This window comes from Trichoderma virens (assembly GCF_000170995.1).
Source record: "Trichoderma virens Gv29-8 chromosome Unknown TRIVIscaffold_83, whole genome shotgun sequence".
Classification (NCBI taxonomy): domain Eukaryota; kingdom Fungi; phylum Ascomycota; class Sordariomycetes; order Hypocreales; family Hypocreaceae; genus Trichoderma; species Trichoderma virens.
In genome coordinates, this window is record NW_014013666.1 from 273940 (window position 1) to 295364 (window position 21425).

At 48.7% G+C, this 21425-nt stretch overlaps 9 protein-coding genes across 9 annotated transcripts; 5 read left to right on the plus strand and 4 right to left on the minus strand.

Moving 5' to 3' along the window:
• Positions 1-1376: 1376 nt before the first annotated feature.
• Positions 1377-2333, plus strand: TRIVIDRAFT_76900 (uncharacterized protein; the record flags this gene model as incomplete). The annotated part of the gene is made up of 1 exon (XM_014098185.1): positions 1377-2333. One exon carries the CDS (start codon positions 1735-1737, stop codon positions 2122-2124), a length of 390 nt encoding a protein of 129 aa, XP_013953660.1.
• A 319-nt stretch (positions 2334-2652) lies between these two features.
• Positions 2653-3501, minus strand: TRIVIDRAFT_67880 (uncharacterized protein; the record flags this gene model as incomplete). Its single annotated transcript, XM_014098186.1, has 1 exon — positions 2653-3501. The coding sequence occupies one exon, from the start codon at positions 3499-3501 to the stop codon at positions 2653-2655; it is 849 nt and encodes a 282-aa protein (XP_013953661.1).
• Positions 3502-4978: 1477 nt separating this feature from the next.
• Positions 4979-6101, plus strand: TRIVIDRAFT_46744 (uncharacterized protein; the record flags this gene model as incomplete). The annotated part of the gene is made up of 3 exons (XM_014098187.1): positions 4979-5209; positions 5269-5761; positions 5821-6101. The coding sequence occupies 3 exons, from the start codon at positions 4979-4981 to the stop codon at positions 6099-6101; spliced, it is 1005 nt and encodes a 334-aa protein (XP_013953662.1).
• A 969-nt stretch (positions 6102-7070) lies between these two features.
• On the plus strand, positions 7071-7634 carry TRIVIDRAFT_92793 (uncharacterized protein; the record flags this gene model as incomplete). The annotated part of the gene is made up of 1 exon (XM_014098188.1): positions 7071-7634. One exon carries the CDS (start codon positions 7085-7087, stop codon positions 7514-7516), a length of 432 nt encoding a protein of 143 aa, XP_013953663.1.
• A 1701-nt stretch (positions 7635-9335) lies between these two features.
• On the minus strand, positions 9336-10493 carry TRIVIDRAFT_2382 (uncharacterized protein; the record flags this gene model as incomplete). The annotated part of the gene is made up of 1 exon (XM_014098080.1): positions 9336-10493. A coding segment is annotated over one exon (1158 nt), but the record flags the coding sequence as incomplete, so codon positions are not given.
• A 585-nt stretch (positions 10494-11078) lies between these two features.
• On the minus strand, positions 11079-12576 carry TRIVIDRAFT_58225 (uncharacterized protein; the record flags this gene model as incomplete). Its single annotated transcript, XM_014098189.1, has 3 exons — positions 11079-11259; positions 11318-11887; positions 11996-12576. 3 exons carry the CDS (start codon positions 12574-12576, stop codon positions 11079-11081), a joined length of 1332 nt encoding a protein of 443 aa, XP_013953664.1.
• Positions 12577-14457: 1881 nt separating this feature from the next.
• On the plus strand, positions 14458-15129 carry TRIVIDRAFT_46703 (uncharacterized protein; the record flags this gene model as incomplete). The annotated part of the gene is made up of 1 exon (XM_014098190.1): positions 14458-15129. The coding sequence occupies one exon, from the start codon at positions 14458-14460 to the stop codon at positions 15127-15129; it is 672 nt and encodes a 223-aa protein (XP_013953665.1).
• A 416-nt stretch (positions 15130-15545) lies between these two features.
• Positions 15546-16772, minus strand: TRIVIDRAFT_117087 (uncharacterized protein; the record flags this gene model as incomplete). Its single annotated transcript, XM_014098191.1, has 2 exons — positions 15546-16028; positions 16101-16772. Coding segments are annotated over 2 exons (1155 nt in total), but the record flags the coding sequence as incomplete, so codon positions are not given.
• Positions 16773-18125: 1353 nt separating this feature from the next.
• TRIVIDRAFT_203591 (uncharacterized protein) lies at positions 18126-19568 on the plus strand (the record flags this gene model as incomplete). Its single annotated transcript, XM_014098192.1, has 3 exons — positions 18126-18462; positions 18530-19499; positions 19562-19568. 3 exons carry the CDS (start codon positions 18126-18128, stop codon positions 19566-19568), a joined length of 1314 nt encoding a protein of 437 aa, XP_013953667.1.
• Between the last annotated feature and the right edge of the window lie 1857 nt (positions 19569-21425).

The window sequence follows — 21425 nt, forward strand, 5'->3', positions numbered from 1 at the left end:
TCATCGAGCAAAAAAGTCGCCATCCATCCACGAGGTGTCGCCATGCAGCCTCAATGCGGGGAAGCTCGTCCGTCGAGAGCCACTGACACGGAGCACTACTGTCCAAAATAGTGCAGTAGTGCGCGATCGAGCGGGACGATTAGAAACCCGAACAGTGTCAAGAAAACGCCGCGATTCTCAGCCGTGACGGTTGCGACAGCCCGGGAGACTCACCACGGTGCCCGTTTCGAGAGCCGAGGGCCCGGCATTGACTTTGACAAGGGGCAACTGGGGGTTTGATATGGAGCAACTGAGAGAAGCATCCGATGGCAGTGTTTCGGAAGAGTCGCAAAGTGTTGCTAGCCGGGAGAGTTTGGCGGTAGTGATGGCTTCACGAGGAACTGCTTTCTAAGCATATGTGTTGAAGAGCAGACGTCAATTGGCTACTCGGGAAAGAAAACAAGAATCATCAAGTCGTATCATGTTAATGGTGTGCGCAAAGTAATGCTGTCAGAAGAATCAGTTGGCTTAACAGACTGGGTCAAGACCAGGGTTCGATAGATTCGGCAAGTCATTGCTGGTTGAGCAAAGGTTGAAAAGCCTAGTTGGTTGAGGCTCTAAGCTCTAAACCAGGTTCGCAGAGTCTTTCCGCAGCTGTAACGCTCGGTGTTGTGAGATTCAGGGTAAATCAATGCGAGGCAAGATGTGATTAGAAATAGGGAGTTGTAGATTAAGCATTTGCGAGTGTGCGGTATGTGCAATATTTATGACAATTTGTTTTCATGGTTTTCTGCGTTGGTCAGCAGATGCCAGGTGATATACAAGTAAACTCTAAGTGAGCTCACTCCCTCGTTATGAGTCTTGTCATTCGTTTCTTCATCCCACAAGATTTCGGTAGCTAATTGCGAGAAAGCTTGATGACATAATGGATAGATGCCATTAGATGTGGCTGTGCAATGGGCCTCTTGTACGGAGTAGTCGACACACGCAGCACCAGCCACATGAAACCAGCCACATGACGTCGCCAGTGGATTCCAAATCAGCCAAAAAGAATCCTGATGTTTCCAGCGGCTTCCGGGAGGCATTTACAGGCGGTAATACAGTGGTTGCAGGGATCTGATGTACTCTCCCATAGTAAAAGACTATCAGAGATACATGCTTACGGCACGGGGACGCCGATTCCATCGCTGTAAAATCCAGTCAACCAGTATTCCACACCTGTTCGCACATACTCGCACGTATTCGCACGGAATTGTCATCCATTGGAGGGTCGCATTACAAGATGATTATTATCACAAGATGCAATTTTTAGCTCCAGCAGCATCAATCCATCCATCTATATATTTGCATCGATTCGTCTGTTTCTAGTTTTTTTTTCTCTCATATTCAGTTAATCCAAACAAACAAACAGCACAACACATCACATCACAACAACAACAATTGTAACCAAGCAAACAAACAACACAAAATCATCACTACCAAATATCACAGACCATTTGTGGCATCCTGCGGATAATTGCGGCCCGCATTCTGAACCCCGCCATACCATTTAATTGCGCCCCCTCATCAGCGTTGCACCATCCGGGTAACAGCTGACAAACCCAACTCTTACCTACTTTTAAACTCGCCTCGTCCCTTTTCTTGCTCTCTGTCGTCTCCATTCAATCTTTGAAGAATCAACCTATTCAATAATCTTTGAATAATCCTCTCGGGGCGTCACAACAACCTCAACAACACTCACAACACAACATCAAAATGGGCGCCGACAACATCCACCACATCGAGTCCTCCGAGCAGCTCGAGGCTCTCCTCGCCTCAAACACCTACGTCGCCCTCGACTTCTACGCCGACTGGTGTCCTCCTTGCAAGGTCATCGCCCCCGTCTACCAGTCTCTCGCCGACAAGCATAGCGCCGACAAGTATCTCGCCTTTGGAAAGGTCAACGTCGATCACGTCCAGTCCGTCGCTGAAAAGTATGGAATCACCGCCATGCCTACGTTCATGTTCTTCAAGGAGGGCCAGCAGGTTGCTGTCAATGGCAAGGCCATGATCCAGGGCGCCGATCCCAGGAGCCTGGGTGCTGCGGTCGAGAAGCTTGGAGGATTGGCCCAGAAGCGAATCGAGGAGGCCGCTGCTTCTGCTTAAAGAAATCAACCATCGACCTCAGGGTTAGAAGAGATCTGAAGAGAAGTTGCCGCATTTGGTTGGCAAAATAGAGATGGGGATACAAGGGGAAGCATACATGGCACTCTAGGCGCACAGCAGGGATTATATCATGGGAAAAGGCACAGAGCGTGTTGGATAGCATTTTAGAGCCATATGGTACATATTGATTTACAAGATTTTATTCATCACCAATCTCTCGCGTGAATATTTATATGAAGTAATATCTTGATCACAAAATTGCGACCTAAGCAAAACACAAACCATCAAGTACATTACTGTGGTATTGCACTATAAGGGATAAAAAAGAAGCGTTTATTAGCATTGTAGACATTCAGTGTAATTATATGTATAAGCCCAAAGTATTTACTCGTATAGTCTTCGTAGAATTGTGCTTTCTCCCAAAATGATCCCATCGTTCGCTTCCATGTTCCATCTTACCAATCATTTTCTTCATGAGGAATCCCAATTATTCCATCTCATTTACAACACCCTCTTCCCAAACTTCCATTAAAGTTGCCCGCTTTCCAACGCAGTCAGCCACGACCGCAGCTCCCGGTTCACCTTTGTCGCATCTTCTCTCCAAGGCCAATGTCCAGCTTGAGGCAGCGTCACCACGCGGACCGACTGATCAAACCACTTGTAGAATCCATCCAACATCCTATCCGAGAAATACGGCTCCTGCATTCCCCAGATAACGACGCAGGGCATCTTGTAGTGCATGCCCGAGGTGTCGATGTTTTGGCCATATGGCGGCGCGGGAAAGTTTTTGCGGAAAAAGTAGAACATGCCGCCCTCTGGAGAGTTCTTGAGATACTCTTTGATCTCGGCGCGATACTCGGGATCTGTAATGGTGTGGACGACGTGGTCCAAGTCGTACTCGTCGCCGGGGTTGTGCTTGATGTATTTAAGTGAATACTTGGACAGCTCTTGCTGTTCCTTGTCGTGGTGAATGAGGTGCATCATGGTGCCGAGAATTGGTGTGTTAAAGATAACCAACCCCAAGAGTCTCTCAGGGTGAAGGAAAGCGAGCTTTTGTACAGTAATGCCGCCAACGTCTCCTCCAGCAAAGATGGCCTTTTCAATCTTCAAGTGATCCAGAAGGGCTACCAAGTCACCGGCCATAACATTGCCGTCATAGGCATCTGGGTCCAGCGGTACATCGCTTGGGGGATATCCTCGAAGGGTAGGAAGAATGACAGTGTGATCTTTTGAGAACTCGTCGATTTGCTTGGAAAAGGTCATTTCGTTGTCTGGATGGCCGTGGACGAACACCAAGGCTGGGCCTTGCCCGTAAAGGTGGTAATGGATCTTGACATCTCCATTGGAAAAGAAGTGAGAATATTCGTCAATGGGCATTTTGAATAAGTGTCTTAGTTGATAGGTTGATGTGGAAGATGCAATGGGATGTTCCCGCTTGTTCCGATGAGATGTGTTCAACGTCGATGAGGATGCAGAGAATTCACTTTGGAGGATATTTATTCGATTCAAACGATAGGAGTATAATCATAGACCTTCATATCAGCTTGAACTTGTTCAAGTGAGAACCGGAGATGCTTCAATCAACACAATTACCAACCCATGACAAATGCGAAAAGAAGCCATGTAGAAGCACAGATCTCTGTGGGGGATCACCTACGACGGGACGGCAATTATAACGGGAGCTTCATTCTGTAGCTCTCGTCAGGTGATAACCCGCGAGTTATCGCTAGCGCATCTGTTAGAAAAAGTTTAATTCAGAAATAGCATCTCGAAGTTGACTCTTTCGAGTATTGTCTTCCGAATGTAGCAATCTCATGCATCTCGGTAGTCCAATGCCGTATACTAGACCATATTGAGTAAAACAGTCCATTGCCACACTAGATTATGACGTAGTTTTACATGACTGACTTGGAGTAATTTTCAGTTGCTCTTGTTCGAGAGGCATCATGAGGTTTTCTCCAGTTTCGATCTTTTCTATAGTGTTAAGGTATGACAGTAACTAAAATGGACCGCTCAATATCTAAACTCATTTACTTTCGTCTCATCGCGAAATTATGGTATTAGCTCTATAGAGTAGAGTAAAGGAAGATGTCTAGTCCATTCGTTGGCGCGTTTTACTTCTTACGGGTCTCGCCCGGCCCTCGCTCGCGTATATCGCTTGGCTCGCATAGCCCTGAGTCAAGTTCTCCTCGCTTCTGTGCTCTTGGAGGCTTGATCGACACTTTTAGCAACCTACAACTTCCTATTCCCCGTATTTATTGCCGGTGGTGTCAAAAACCAATACTGATTGAGATGGCATCGTCGCCGAGTTCGTACGAACGATGTATCTCCGCGGCTGAGCGCCCTCTGTTTCAGGAACCACCATCAGAGCTTCTCCATGGGAGGCTTACAAATGGTCTGATCATTGATAATCCTCTCTTTTCTTCTCTCTTTTCCTATTCTTCTCTTTCAATGCTCAGATGGATAGTCTGAATGGCATCATTTGACCCCCATCGATGAGATGGCCAGATTTATCAGCCACGGCCATGAACCCTCCGAGATTACATGATACACCAGTTAGGGAAGATCTGATTTTTCATCGTGATGCAAAAAAATCTTCAACACTAAGAGATTGCGAATTAGTATGGGAGTGCACGATGGCATCGTGAAGCGTTGGGAGTGGTATAAAGGGAGCATCATCGACAGAGGAAGATGTTTCATCCACACAAGCAACACAAGTCAAAAGACATCTAAACGACACACATCACAAAACAATCACCTCTTCATTATAAAACCCACCCTACTCCTCCAAGACTTCAAAGGTTAAATCACAAAACTCCTACAACAAAAACACAAAAACATCACATAAATTATAATGGCCGCCCAAACTGTCCTCGTCACCGGTGCTTCAGGCTACATTGCAGCCCACGTTGTGAAAGCTTTCCTCAAGAAGGGCTACAACGTTCGAGGAACCGTGCGCTCAGAAAAGACTGCGGAGGAAGTGCATAAGACGCACTCAAAGTATGCTGAGCAACTCAGCGTTGCCATTGTTCCCGATATGGCTGCTGCCAATGCGTTTGACGAGGCCGTCAAGGGAGTCGATGGTGTAAGTGGACACTCAAATTATTACCACCAAAGGATTCATACGCTAATATCAACCCATAGATCATCCACACTGCCTCGCCTTTTATCCTCAATGCTACCGACTTCGAAAAGGAGCTCATGCAGCCTGCTATCAGGGGCACCACTTCCATCCTGGAGGCTGCCCAGAAATACAACCCTGCCGTCTCTAGAATTGTCGTCACTTCATCATTTGCCTCTGTTCTGGACCCTACTCAAGGCCAGCGCCCTGGATACGTTTACAAGGAGGCCGACTGGAACCCCATCACTGTCGAGCAAGCCAACAGCAACCCCGTCATGGCATATCTCGCCTCAAAGACCTTCGCTGAGCGAGCTGTGTTTGACTATGTCGACGCGAACAAGCCAAACTTCACCGTGGCCACTCTGTGCCCTCCCATGGTCTACGGACCAATTGCTCACAGTGTTGCCGATGTCAAGTCGCTCAACACCTCTTCTGGCGACATCAACCGACTCATCGACGGCTCAGAGAAGTCTGTTCCTGATACTTCCTTCCACGCATTCGCCGATGTCCGCGATCGTAAGCTTTCCCATCATCCGTCTAAAAATCATCCACAGTGCTAACCATGAATCTTACAGTTGCCGAAGCTCACGTCTTGGCCTTCGAAAAGCCAGAGGCCGCTGGACAGCGATACCTGATTGCCAACTCTGCCTACAGCTACCAACAGATTTGCGACATCATCAGGGAAAAGTTCCCCGAGCAGAGCGAGCTGACGCCCAAGGGTGACACTGGCGCACCTCTCCCCCCTGCCTACCGACTTGACACCACCAAGGCTGCTACTGAGCTGGGCCTCAAGTTCAGACCGCTGCAGGAGACTATTGTGGACATGGTCAACAGCTTGTTGAAGCTGCACCACTAGAGGAAAAGTCGTGTACTCTGAAGTCTTGTGGTTTGCTTTGCGATGCACAATTGGCATTCTTAGTCCTATAATTATAGAATAGAGTATATAATAGAGAAAATGAGAAGAGGGTTATACTTCTAAGACTTGTTCCGCCTGTCTCGTGCTATCTCTCGTACAGTTCCCTTTCTGTCGAGTTGCAAAACGCCGTTCCTATAATGCCAATCGCCGAGTTCAAAAAGCCGAATATAAACGAGAACGGTTCTTCGTAGCCTTCAAGCGGCATAACCAACATACCTCTCAACAATCTAGATTCTGATCAGCTCACAAATCCACACAATAGTGCCCCTCCACCTTGCATACGGCAAGCACAGCGCCAACGCCCTTGCATAACTAGGCCTCACCCGCTGCAGGCCAAGATCCTCGTAACATCGCTTCCCTCCAATGGCATGATATCCGAAAAGCCCCATTCCATGACGCTATGCAGGTCTAAACCATAGTTCCCACTCTACCAAATAAGCTTAACCAACGGTAGATATATTACGTAGTCTGTATAACCATTCATGTTGGGATATGTCCATGACCCTGCCTATCAGACAGCAAGGAGGCCCAAGCAGCAGAGACATTCGGCGTGGCTACGCAAGGAGGACGTTATGTTTCACAATTGGGATTCTTTTACGAGCTGCCTATTCATGCGGGGGGATGTCGATGACAGAGTGTAGCCGCTGTGTTAGGATTCAGCTCCGCTGAGCTGACGGAGTCTGTGTGACCCTTTTGAGGCGGTGTCGTGGAATGATGTCTCGGCTTGTCGCGGACAACTTGACGTGGGTTTCTTTCCGGACATTGAAGCGTACGATCGGCTCCGACAACAGCATTATCGAATTAAGATATAAGACTGTGAAATAACCTTTGCTCTCTTCTTCTCCACAAGTCCAAACTCAAATAAACACCACTGACTCTTTCTACTCTACTCTACTACAAACACCAATTCGCAAACATTCACGATGCTTCTCAAATCTGTCCTCCTCTCCCTCGCCATCTCCCTCGCCACGGCGCAAAGCGAAGTCGGCCGCCCCTGTGGCTTCAAGATTGCCCCCTGCCCCTTCGACATGAAGTGCATCGCCGACAACCCGTACTGCCCTGAGCTCAACAAATGCCCCGGCCACTGCGAGTTCAAGAACAAGTATGCTTCTTGCGGAGGCTTCACGCCAAGGCCGCACAACTGCGATAAAAAACACGAGTGCCAGGATGATCCTCGGCTGCCGCCGAACTGCGGCATGGCATGTGATATTCCGGGAATATGCGTTCCCAAGGATGCTCATTTCTGTGGGGGATTTCTAGGATTGGCTTGTCCTGACGGCTTGTATTGCTACGATGCATTGGATGGGTGTGATCCTGAAAATGGTGGTGCAGACTGCGGTGGTATTTGTTTGTAGAGCAGCAGTCAGTCAACTCTTCGAAGGAAATTTGGTGACCATTTTCCGCAGATATCTTGAGACGAACAAGATTTGAAGGAATCCTAATATACAATATTGCAATGTATCTCATACCTCTAACCTTGATGCTCCTATAATAGGCTGTCTCTTCAAACACCGTGGCCAAATTGTAAACATATCATTCAAGTAAACCCGATCTTCTTCAGCACCAATGGCTTCGCAGAGCCTTACATAGTTGCATCCAAATACGCCTTTCTCCCCTGGATAGATATCGACCCAATTCTGGTTGTAACAACTGTGCCCAGGCGCGGCGCTCCTCCTCCTCTTCTTCTTTTAGCGGAGTTTGGAGAATTTGTTGGAACGAAGGTATCCAGGTCGTCAACTCTTTGCGTGCAATATAATTTTTTAAAAGTTGTGGCAACAGGGACTTCCAGATTTTTTGTTCCTCGTCCGTCATAGGCTGCTCTAAGAATCGTGGTAATAAAGGCCTCCAGATGCTTAGATCCTCATCTGTCATCTGCTTCCTTAAGAATTGTGGCAACAAAGGCCTCCAGGTGCTTAACTCTTTCTCCTCTATAGGCTGCTTTAAGAATAGTGGTAAGAAATACCTCCAGGTTGTTAACGACTCGTCCGTCATAGGTGGCTCTAAGAATTTTTGTAATAAAGGCCTCCAGGTGCTCCTCTCGCTATACATCATAGGTCTACTTAGTGTTTGCAGTAGTAGTGGCATCCAGATGCGTCGCTTCTCCTTCCTTGAACGCTGACCTTCATCTGATCGTATCCATGGAGCCCAATATCGTTCCTCTTCTTCAGATTTAAATCGGCTTGCGTTTGTTCGGCTCGCACATTTTCGATCCATATCGCGCCATTCTACTTCTTCTACCTTGATTTCTTCTAGAAAAACAAGCACACATGTGTGACTGGTCATCGCCTGATTGCGCCGCAATTTAAACAGGTCTTCAACCACCCTTGTTCCATAGCGCTTTAAAATGGGCGACACTGTGTCTTCATCAAATAAACCTTCTTTTCCTTCAAGAAGTAATTCAAGCGTTAGTTCTCTGCGGTAGGCTGAAGATTCATCGACAATTTTTTGTGCCAAAGTTTTCCAGGGATTGGGGCGTTGGACTGAAGCCAGGTTGTTGATCCGAGCCAATGCAGCAGCTCGCTGGTCTGGAGACAGCCGGCAATGCACAGCCGGGTTTCCGAGCAACAATTTAATTGCATTCAAGCCATGATCGGGGGAATCGCATGCGGCTTGAATTATGCCCTCGGTGATTGTAATATAAGATGGACAGTAACGAAGAAGTAGTTTGAGACAATCCACGCCACCCCGCCAACTCTTCATGGCAGCTGTAATAGCATGTTCGGCAATCTCAAAATCAGTGTGCTTTTGAACAAAATGCATCAATATGTAGGAACCGTAATATTGGATCTCAGCCGCAGCAACGAGAAGTTCTGATATAGTAGCGGTGTTGTTGTCTTTCTTCCCTAGCAGAATCCTGATTATCTCAGCTTTCAAATACTCGGATCTATTCCTAGCCACCGCCTCCAAAACTGGAGTGATGTCGTAGTCTTGGGTCCAGTTTAGGGGTAAAAGAAAGCGCATCGCCGAATCGCCAGATGTTAAATTCTCCGCGGCGGCAATGAGTATCCGTTCAGTGACGACGAGTTGATTTTGGTAGCGCCAAAAAGCCTCCAACACATTTTTGGCGCCAATTGAGTTTGTGGCTGCACATATCAAAACCTCCTCGTCTATTTTGAATTCTCCTCCACGACACCGAAGCAATACCTCAACTACCTCGCCGGTTTTGTCGTACTGTGCTGCAGCCTTGATTACTTCCTGACTGACCAAGATTTCGGGATTTTGGAGAAGCATCTCCATATCGGATGGCAGTGACTTTTTTACTATTTCCATGCAGAAATTCGTTCCGAGCGCGGGTAAGTCCCTCAATAGCTCTCGTATCGAAGATGGTCGCGGCCACCACGTCAAGTTTTTCAAATCAATATGGTAGATATATCGAATAACATCATTAATTAGGTCTTCTTCTTTCTTCCAGTAATCTGGAAAAAGGACATCGTTGAGTTTGCCCGCTAAATCAGAAGACATGCCTCGTAAAGCGTAAACGAGATCTCGCGGTTCGGTAGCTTCACTTCTCCCAAAATTTAATAGGAGCCTGTAAAGGCTTCGGCTCTCGCTCGACCGTGTGAATTTCCTCCAGAGAGATGGCATGATGTCGAGAACAGATTGACAGTGAGAGTCTGGGGTAACTCTCAAGAGCAGAGGAGTAAGACTGAAAAGGCGGGCCGACACAGATTTTGTACCACAAGATATAATGCCGGCCTTTGCAAATGCCACCTCTTGTAAAATCCAGACCCTTCGAAACCAAGGTTGCTCCAGAATTTCTTGCAGACCTTGTCGTTGTAAGTCCTCGAGTTTAGCATTAACTTCCTCCCAAACCGTCTGGAAAGAAGTCCAAAGATCCTTCCAACGGCCATCTTGAGGTGACCAGGCTTTACAAGCTTGTTTGAGGCTCTCTCTCTGCAGCCACTGCAGGCTTTCCATAAAGACATTTGTCACATTTGACCCCGGACCTAAACGGAAAATCACACGATCGGCTTCCTTGTAGATGTTCCCCATTTGTGCAACTTGATGTCCCCTCTCTTTCTTGTTTTTTTGGTCAATGCACACGGCGTCAATCCACAAGAAGCGCTCCTGTTCCTGGTAGCGAAGGTCAAGCAGTGCTTGGTAGAGATTATAGGTAACCCTCAGACAGCAACCATCAACATAAATGATTGCGGTAGGATTGGGGGAGCCCCAGGTGTAGGAGAGAGCTTCATAAGAAACCATAGTATCTCGCTGATGCAACTCTGCCAAGATAAGGCGGCAAGATATGACGCCGCTATTTCCTGGATGCAGGCAGAGTAGCCGAATCGCAGGCTTATCCAGATTGAGAGGAGGATATTTGAATTCTTCCATGAGGGCATATAATAGCTCGTTGAGACGAAGTAGAAAAGTCGGCATGTAAACGATGGAGCCTGAGCTCGAAAAAGATATTTGGAAGACTCATAGTTCGTTGCTTAGAAGAATTTCTACCTCTATATATATACTATATACTCCGTACTGTAGTTCGGCAAACGGTTCAAGATGAAATATTCAGCCTTGGGCAGAAATACCTGTGCAACTGAATCGCCATTCGACTGCGGCCCAGCCACGTTTGCTTGCATGTTAGCCAGCCCTAACCAGCAGAGAACCAATCAAAGTCAGATCACACACCCATCCGGCGGAGATATGGTTTTAATACGTCAGAGAGGCATCAACGTACTGATGCAGTTTAAGATTGCAATGTCTGAGCCACTCTTTAGAATTTTTGCTGCAAAGATGGCAATGCGCATGTAACTTCGTATCATATGGGGATGACCCATGCTCTGTGTAGCAACCATTGGAGGACATGTATAGACTAGACGGTTTTCTAAATTGACGCTCTGTGTGATGTAATGTAAAAATCTGCCTAAATGCACTATTTAATCTATCCAATCTAAACAATGCTCTTTCAGGCGTCAATTAGGCTGCTGCGTAGGCAGTGCCATAAGGCTGAAGATCAAGGCCCTCAATGAAAGGTGGGCCTGGTAGCTCGCCCTTCTGTCTGTTCTCCAGGTGCTTTTCAACCGCGACGTGTAAGACCTTGTCGTGATCCGGTCTTCTCAAGTCGAGCGGTTCATAACCAAGAGCAGCTATCATCATCCTACATCGCAATGACAAGTCAGTATACTGTATATTCAAATAGAATGTAAACGACTCACTGGATCGTAGCAGCGACGTTGGTCAACATAAAGTTGTCCTCGCCAATCAACTGCTTAATGGCTCCATCTACAGCGCTGTCAAGAATCTTCTGCGGCAGGTCGTATTCATGAGCAGCTGGACGGCCAATTCCAACTCCATGCATCTTATCCAAGGCCTTGACCATGCCGGCCGTCGTGCGCAGGCCACCAGTGATGTACGCCTTGGTCTTCTTCAGCTTTGGGATGACCATTTCAGCAAACTCGATGAAGTAAGCTTCTCTCTTCTTGGTGGATTCTCTTCTGTGCTCAAACGCCAAAACCTCATATGTGCCACCCGAAAGCTCAACCCAGTCGAAGTTGTTCTTCTCGAGCTCCGCGCAAAGGACTTTGCAGTCTTCAACTGTGAAACCACCCTTCTGGAACTCGGCGCTGTTGAGCTTGATACCGATGCTGAAAGATTTGTCGGGAACGCGAGCACGAATGGCATCTGTGATTTCAAAGATGATTCTTGCGCGGTTGGCCAGTGAGCCGCCGTATTCGTCTGTCCTCAGGTTGGTTGATGGTGCCAGGAATTGAGCCAAGAGATATCCACTGCAAGCCGTATGTCTTAGTATCACTCTATTGTTCGCTTTTCTCCAATTGCCAGCATAATCTTTAGGTGAGAAATTGAATTGAAGATATCTCCGTCTTTAGACTTACTGTGCGGCGTGAAGCTCAACACCATCAAAGCCAGCCTTGTAGCAATACTCGGCCGCGTGAGCAAAGGAGTTGATAATATGATCGAAATCCGCCTTTTCCATCGGCCTTGGCTTTGCGAATGTTCCGAAACCAGCAACCTCCAACTGCACATCACTAGGGGAGACGGGGTGTGGCTGAATCATTTCCTGAACTTGTCGGCCTGGATGGCTTAGCTGCGTGTAAACGAGGCTGCCGTGCGCCTTGGCCGCCGAGGCAATTTCCTTGAATCTCTCAAACCGCTCGCCGGAAAATGGTGCACCTGAAGGAATGATGTGGTTTCCGATGCCCTCTAATTGGTCATACTCGATCATGGTGTTGCCGAGAAGAATGACTCCGTATCCCCCGGCACCCCATAGCCGGTAAAGGTTGACGAGCTCTTTTGGTGGGATGCCTCGCTTGGTCAAGTCCTTGTCGTCCCAACTTGACTGCAGCTCAGACATGGCAGCCTTCATGAAGCGGTTCTTGGCCGTCTTGCCACTGAACTCGAAGGCAAGGGGTTGGCCAAGAGGCGCAGGGTCAATCTTTTCAGGAGCTTCTGCCATGATGGTCACTTATTTAGTGTCTTCTGTTCGGAGTGTATATACGAAATGCTTTGGATTGAAGACTCTGTTTTTATGTGCTTCTCATTCGCATTCTGCGGTGGGAAACGCTATGCTTTTATACTCGGCAGGCAACGACTCAAAACGCGGGATGCGAAGACAAATATTAGTGGATATAACCATCAACGCAACCCCCTAGTCAACCCCCTAGTTCTCGCGGGTATGTGAAAGCCGACGACAGACTCCTCGTGACGATCGCCCATCCTCTGCCAATACGAATCGTACAAAAAATAGCTTCATTACTCCTCAGCGTCGATGGTGGGTGGAGCATGACTGTCGGAATTACTCGCGCCAAGGTTGTAAGGAAGGGTCCATTTCGAAGTTATCAATCGCTTAGCAACTGAAAGTCCGCTAGGGCTCGGCATATGGAGAAGGCTTTAGCTTGAGGAGGATGTCAATGCATACTCCGTATTACCGAAACTACGCAATATTTGATCTGATCTATCAACACATATCGGTTATTGTTACGGCCATTGTCCGTTTAAATACACCCATGAACCTTACAATCCCACACAGGCTGCATAGTTGCTGCCCGGTTAGGCTACTCATATGCTTAAAGAGCTCCAGATATTATGTCATGATATCCGGAAGGAATGCTGCGGCGGGTTTTCGCTATTGTGGATAACAGACGTAAACGAATGCGAGAAGTTATGGCCCGCTTCAATTCTCTGCTCTCCAGTGAGCATGGAAATGCTAATTGGGTCCTTGAGTCTGTAAAGTTGTATGGCGTATGCAAGCCAACACTCTCATAGTTGTTAGCCCACAACTCGTGAGCGATGGGCAATCCTATTGGGGCTTGAATACGATTACGATTTTGCGATGATAGGTCAAAGCTATAGGTCAAATTCAACTTAGCGGCGCAACAACCTACCTAAACAAACTGCGAGTCATTCTAGGGATCAAATGAAGACGGCTATACAATCACCAGTTATTAATTATGCAGCAGTTTCACACCCTCGGTCTCAGGAGAAAAGTATCATCCGTTGCCGTTGACGCTGCTCATCTCCAGGTGGCCTCCAGGAGCGACATGTCTGAGACGACTTACACGGAATATGCCGATAAAGCAGACGGAAGCAGAGTCGCTCTAACCACTTCAGCGAGGCGCAGACTCGGCAGGGGACCAGGATGGGCTTGGGTGTAGCAATTGTATCATCGGCATTTTGTCTCTGCGCGTCTCTATCCAATACGCCGTTCCTGTACTGGCATCGCAGGCTTGTGCTTGTAGTTACCGCGAATTCTACAGCGTCACACTGCCTGTGCCTTGATCAAATTTGTTTCGGTGAAACGTCTATGTACTATAACCGGTTGCTTCAATATTAACAGACATAAGGACATACACAGCTGTATCGTCCGATCTACAACTCACCCCACGAGAACCACCGCAATAACTTGCCCACTAACGGGCGCCGGGCTGAACTAACATGTAGGGCTAGGATTGACGCTTGTATTATAAATACACGTACAATGGAAATTTATCCAGACATCGTCGGAGAAAAATACCCGCCGAGGCAAAGTGTCGATTAGGTCAGCGGCTCAAACAGTGGAGTTTGCTTTCAAATCCAAAGCTCTGAGGACTTAATATTGGCTTTGTTCCGTGGAAAAACTAGCATCGGTCGAACAATCAGACCGTGGGGATAGTTGTGCCCAGGAGATTGGCAGCGTTAGTATAAATGGCAAGTTTCTGCGATGGATAGAGAATCAAGTCCCATCGATTTTGACTAGCACAAATCACAACCCTCAAATCCCTGCAACAAACTTACATACTTTGGCCTCTAGTAAGCCCCTGATAACCAATTACACGGATAGTCCAAAGCCACACGAACCATGACGCACTTCCGCATCGACGTCGTCTCAGACACCGTCTGCCCCTGGTGCTACGTTGGCCGCAAGCAAGTCCAGCGAGCCCAGCAAATCTGGCAGCAGCGCTATCCTTCCTCCACCGACACCTTTTCGGTCAAATATGCCCCCTTCCAGCTTAACCCGGATTCTCCTCGGGGCCCTGGCAAGAGCATCGACAAGCAGGGCTACTACGTGCAACGCTTCGGCACTGAGCGAACGGCCATGATTCAAGAGCGTCTTCGCGGCGTGGGCGAAGCCATTGGCATCAACTTTCGCTTTGGCGGCAGAGTCGGCAACTCGCGAGACTCGCACCGCCTAATCCACCTGGGCAAGAAGCACGGCGATGAGACGGAGCTCAAGGTGGTTGACGGGCTCTTCGCCGCGTACTTTGAGAATGAAAAGGACATTACCGATTACGATGTGCTCAAGGAGGTTGCTACGGGAGCGGGTATCACTGAGGCCGAGTTCAAGAAGGCCATTGTGGACAGCGATGAGGGAGGTGAGGAGGTTGACATGTCTGCTGGAACTGCGCGGTTCAGGGGCATCAGCGGTGTGCCGGATTATACCATCCAGGGCAAGTTCAAGTTGAGCGGTGCTCAGGACGCCATGGAGTTTGTCAACGTATTTGAGAGAGTCAAGGCTCAAAACTTTGCATAAGCGTATTGTTGAATAATAGAAGAATATAATAGAATAAAAATAGAGGAGACACATGATTCTCTGCTATTAAGATAAAAAACCAGGGTATTCCCAAAACTCATTATCTCTTTATATCAACCCAAAACTCCAACTGTAGCAAACCATCAGCCTCTACTGCGGAACACCACCTCCGCTCTTCTCTCAAGCACACTCTCCCACACCCTCCTTTCCCTAAATCCCGGCATGTAAAACAGCACGCCAATCTCCTGGCTCGTCCACCAACTGGCTCTGTCCATGTTTCCCGAGCCCAGCACCAAGTACTCGCCGTCTACCATTGTCATCTTAAAGTGGCTAAAGACGGGTTCGTCTTCAAGGCTCGCTCTATCACTCAGCTGCTTATAGTACAATATCTCCAGCTGTCCTGGCGACGCTGACTGGGCTTCCAAGTCACTCCCCCGAGATTGCTTACACAGAGCCCGGTACTTTTTGACGAACCGCCGGATGCACCACGATGTCGTTGTCCCAGCGGTGATGAGCTGCTCAATGACCATCATATTGCGGCCGGTACGCACTTGTACGTTTACTCCGCGAGAAAGTGCTTCTAGCAGAGCCTCTATCACGGGCCACGATGTGAGATTTGGTGTGACGAGATGGATATCGTGACGAGCATTTGCAAACAGAGTAAGCAGCGCGGCGTTGAGAGGCGTCATGGGCGGATTGGACTGAGAGAAGAAGGGAAAGAATCTGAATCGAGGATTTCGATGATGTGGCGATGGGAGAAAGATAGCCGGCGTTGGCGCAACAGCGGTGAAATGAATACACTGCGTCGCTGAGCTGTCGTTGTCCTCCTCGTTGAGCGGCGAGGCGCTTGAAGTTTCATCGTCCTCGTCAACGCCGTCATCGATATCCCTGCTCTGGGACTCAATCGCCGCCGTCCTCTGTCTCCCTGTAAGCTCGATATTATCGTTGCTTACTGACCTCGCCTTATCAACTCTCGCGCCCCAGACTCGAGCGTGGAAAGTCAACAGCTTGTCCACAACTTCGCCCTCCAGCTCGACGCATCCCTCAAACCATCTTTCCCAGCTCACGTTGCAGCTCGGAACCCACGCTTTAGCTTCATCAATAATAACATATTTCGGATGCATCACACTCAATGGTGTAAAGAAGAGGCTCTTGACCGTCATCTCAATACCCCCTTTTCTCAGCGTCTTCTCGCTCGGCAAGCCCAGCTTCGCCCATTTTGACGGCGGATAGATGCATCCCTCCGGCGCAGACGTGTGAAACAGTTTCTGGAACAATCCCCAAGAAGAGAATCCAATGCTTACATGCAACGTAGGCAGTGGCTCTCCTGACCTTGAGCGTGCCTCAGCTAGTTGGATGAGGGTCTGGCGGATGCCGTCGAGAGAGGGAGAGGCGGCCCAGTAACATGTGACGAAATGAACTGAATGCTTGGCGGATGCAATGGCAGGCAGAATTGCGCGAGTGAATATGGAATGTCCTGTGCCAACATAGAGCAGCTTTGGCGTGGTGGTCGTCAGCAGAGAGTCGATGGCTTCAGGGTCGTGGTAGTTGGGAGAGTCTCTAGAGCGCTCATGTTGATGGGAGAGGAGCAGGTCTCTCCATGGCGTAACGAATGAAGACGGGAATTCCAATGGCTGCGACATAACAAACACAAGCAAGAGAAAGATAGATTGATAAGCCTGTTCAGCAATTGAGAGTGTGTGAAGTAGGAAGCAGACGGATGAGATCGGATATCCAAGATTAAATGACGGTGTCTCACAGCTCACGACAGCACAGCCACGCGCAAAACAGCGTCTGGAGCAAACACGCCGTGTGTCTCAGTTACACGTGGAAACACGAGCAAAAGGATGGATCAGAAATTACACGTATGCTGTTTAATAGCCAAAAAGAAGATGCAACACCTTGGGGCGATAAAATGGGTGAAAAGGCAAAAAATAACTGTCCTCGGTGAGGCTCGAACTCACGACCTTCAGATGGCCCAAACTGATGTTTGGATCATATTAGATTCAATATGAGACTGACGCGCTAGCCAACTGCGCCACGAAGACCTGTTATTGAAATACAAGGGGTAAAGAAGCGACTATCAATGTAGCTTGCACTGGTGGTTGTCGCAAATAACCAATACACGTGGTCAATTATATCGAATATTAATTGGGAGATCCTTTTCATTTGTCATCAGAGATATCAGAGCCTACCACCACGTAAATTCTAGTGTCCTGTCAGTGTAATTCTAGGTATCTTGCCGCCTACCATCGCCAGGCCTTGTAACAACTTGGAAGGAGGACCAATTGCCAATTCATCAAAGGCATAATAGCATCAATGGTTCACGATAGCCTACATGTATCCGATGTAACGGGCAATGCAGCTGCCAGTAGGCGACCTGCATCAAATCGGCCCTGAAATTACGTACTACCTAAGCTGCTCTGCATTCGCTACGGAGTACATATGTACATTAAAGCGCTAGGCTGTTCAGGTACAAGAAAGCTCCGAATCCTACCTGTAATTACAAGGCCGGGCTCACAGTATAACCGCCAGTAGACTTGCATCCATACAATTTGAAGGTTTGTGTTGATCATATAGTACCTATGAGATTAAGTCGTCACAACTCCAACGCAGACCATGGACTGGACATGGAGGTGTTATTGATCAACCAGAACATACATGTATATGGACCTACTTCAGCACTACCTAGGTAGGTATGGTTCTACACAACCAGATGACTACAGCGGTACAGTGCTATCATTTCAGGAGACTACAGTAGCAAACCCCCTGTAGCTGCTCCTCCTTGGCGCCATAGTCACGCGCCTCGGCGGGGCTCCAGCACGCTTCCGCACCTGCAGCTTGATTTCATCAATCGAGCTGGTAGCCGAACCGCGAATCGCAGCCTCATCTCGACAAACTCCAGCACGTCAAGCCCTCTGCTCGAGTCACAGCCTCTCCTTTTGCGCCTCGTTTTCTTTCCTTTTCCTTTCCCTTGTCCTCCGACAAACGCCACGATGCTCTCCGGCGTGCTAATCTTCAACCAAAAGGGCGAGAACCTCATCTTCCGCGCCTTTCGCAACGACTGTCGCCCTCGTCTTGCCGACGTCTTCCGTATCCAGGTCATCTCCAACGCCCAAGTCCGATCGCCCATCTTGACGTTGGGCAGCACGACCTTTAGCCATGTCAAGCACGAGAACATTTACCTGGTGGCCATCACCAAGAGCAATGCCAATGCCGCGCTGGTCTTTGAGTTCCTCTACCGGCTGATTCAGCTGGGAAAGGGGTACTTTGGCAAGTTTGACGAGGAGGCCGTCAAGAACAACTTTGTGCTGGTCTACGAGCTGCTGGATGGTAATTGCTCCAACATTACCCATGCCCTCAGCTGCTCCAATTACTAACAATGTAACTTCCACTGCAGAAATCATCGACTTTGGCTATCCCCAAAACACCGAGACCGACACGCTCAAGATGTACATCACCACCGAAGGCGTCAAGTCCGAGTCGCGACCCGAAGACACGTCCAAAATCACCATGCAGGCCACCGGCGCGCTGTCATGGCGAAAGGCAGACGTCAAGTACCGCAAGAACGAGGCGTTCGTCGATGTCATCGAGGACGTCAACCTGCTCATGTCTGCCACCGGCGCAGTTCTGCGAGCGGATGTCACGGGCCAAATCGTTATGCGCGCCTATCTCTCCGGCACCCCCGAGTGCAAGTTTGGGCTCAACGATCGACTGCTGCTAGACAATGACGGCCTGCTTAGCCTTCCCAGCGGCAACAAAATGGGCACCAAGGCCACCAAGGCAGCGGCGGGAAGCGTCACGCTGGAGGACTGCCAGTTCCACCAGTGCGTCAAGCTGGGCAAGTTCGACTCGGACAGAATCATTAGCTTCGTCCCGCCCGACGGCGAGTTCGAGCTCATGCGCTACCGTGCCACCGAAAATGTCAACCTGCCCTTCAAGGTGCACGCCATCGTCAACGAAGTCAGCCGCACAAAGGTCGAGTACAGCATCGGCGTCAAGGCCAACTTCGGATCCAAGCTCTTCGCCACCAATGTCATCATCAAGATCCCGACCCCCCTCAACACCGCCAAGATCACCGAGCGGTGCACACAGGGCAAGGCCAAGTACGAGCCCAGCGAGAACGTCATTGTCTGGAAGATTGGCAGGTTCACCGGCCAGAGCGAATACGTCCTCACTGCCGAGGCTGCCCTGACCAGTATGACAAACCAGAAAGCATGGAGTCGACCTCCCCTGAGCATGAACTTTAGCCTGCTCATGTTTACCAGCTCTGGCCTATTGGTACGATACCTAAAGGTCTTTGAGAAGAGCAATTACTCCAGTGTCAAGTGGGTGCGGTACATGACAAGAGCAGGTTCATACGAGATAAGGTACGTCGTCTTGAATCCAAAGATCCGTCTATGGCGCTAACTCTATCTTTTTTTTTCTCTAGATTTTGAGGTGATTTGACTGTATGATGATGGATTTATGGCATGTATGGCGTTGAAGGATACTCGGGCAAAAAGCTTTAATATCATTGCATCTTCTTAATCTCCTTTCTCATCATCCTCGGCATGGCTTCGCCTCCCCCCTCTTACAACCGAGGCTGCAATCCATCCTACGAGAATGTGATGGTCTCAAGGGCGGAAAGCTTGTGACATATTCACTTTGACAGCCCCCCTTTTGTGTTGCATACCCCTCGGATCCGTCCGCGGATAGCTGCAGAAAGTGTCAGATCCCCCCTATCCATCTACGGTCCAGAATATGGGTTCGGCAAGCTTGCTCGTTCATGTCTGCTCTGCTTTCACATCAAGAACCCAAAACATCCAAATTAAAGAACCTTCGGGTAGGCACCGTTCTACTGACAGCGTCTGAGGATGATTCAGATAATCTTATTCGGTCCGAACTAGCGCATCCCGGCGAAGAACTTGCATCAGTTATGCTCTTCTCCAGCCACCAATATCATACCGGAGATGCTGCTCGAATACAACCGCTAGCTCCGGGTCCACCGAAGGAATATTGTTCGCCACAGCAGGGTCAGCTCACAGCGTGTTCTGGATATTTTCTGAAGGAAATGGATATAGAATGAGAGAATACGAGGCTTCATCAATGGAGCCTCTCACCAACAGAGTCGAGTCCTCTCGTGTACCCTCAGATGACGCCACAAATGTGCCTTTACCATGGGTATGACGGGTATGTCCTGGATCGGCCACCCGCGTGCTGTCTTATGCTCCAAACGTTGTTGTGTGACTGTTTCCTGGCCCTTCGCGTTTACTTTGAATGATGTGATAAGTTCTAAACATAACCAAGGTTTGTGAATGGAGATCGCCAGAGTGCCATCGTCTTGTTCAGGCGAAAACAATTCTGAATATTGTGCGCACAAGCAAGGAACACCTTTCGGAGTGGCAAATTATATCGAAAGATTAGAGCTTGGGCCAGCTCTCGTTATTAGACACAGCTCAGGCAATCCGCACCCTGCGTTACACCAATTCATTCCCGTGGCATGTGCTTCCTCCGAGACCGAGCTGCGGAAGTATCAGACCCCGGATTAACTAACGTGGAAACCACGATATCCTACTAGGTTATTGCTGTTTATGCTCCTGCGAAGGCTCACCTCTCTATCCAACTTTTTTCCAATTCTCTGTCACAAGGCGTTGAAGCACCCATGGAGCAATCCATGGAGCACTGGATTCAACCAGCAATACAACCGGAGCAATCGATAGAGCAGTGAACCTCAATGTCTCATTCATTCATGCGAGTTCTATATCTATGGTGGTTTTATCCATTGCACATGGAACCTTATTAACCCAGACAGTATCACGATGATTCACAAGTCCCTCTTGTATGTGGTCCGACGGCGTCGAATTTACCCCCTCCAAGAGCACACAACTTTGGTAGCACCTGCAACTTCCCACGAGACTTCAGGCGTCACCGATCATTTGTACCCTGATAAAGAGCGCCAGAGCGCCTTGAGCGACCTTCTAGAAAGATTTTTATCATATTTCACCCAAACACATGTTTGCCTCTCCGACGGAACTCTCTTGTGCTCGAAACATCCCAGGGCATATCTAAACATGTCTGATATGGATCAAAGCAAGCCACACGGCATCCCGCCGCTCAGCAACGCCCTCGACGACGCTCACACAAGTTTCCAGCTCATGAAAGCTCTTCTCAGGCCATCATTCCTTCTTCCATCAGCTACTGCTACGGTTGATGTCTTCCCTTGTTTTAAGAGCAATATGTCTTATTCTCTGTGCTCCCTCTTTTACGCCGAGGCAAAGTGGTCCTATTTTTGCGTCAGCATTGCTCCCATCACC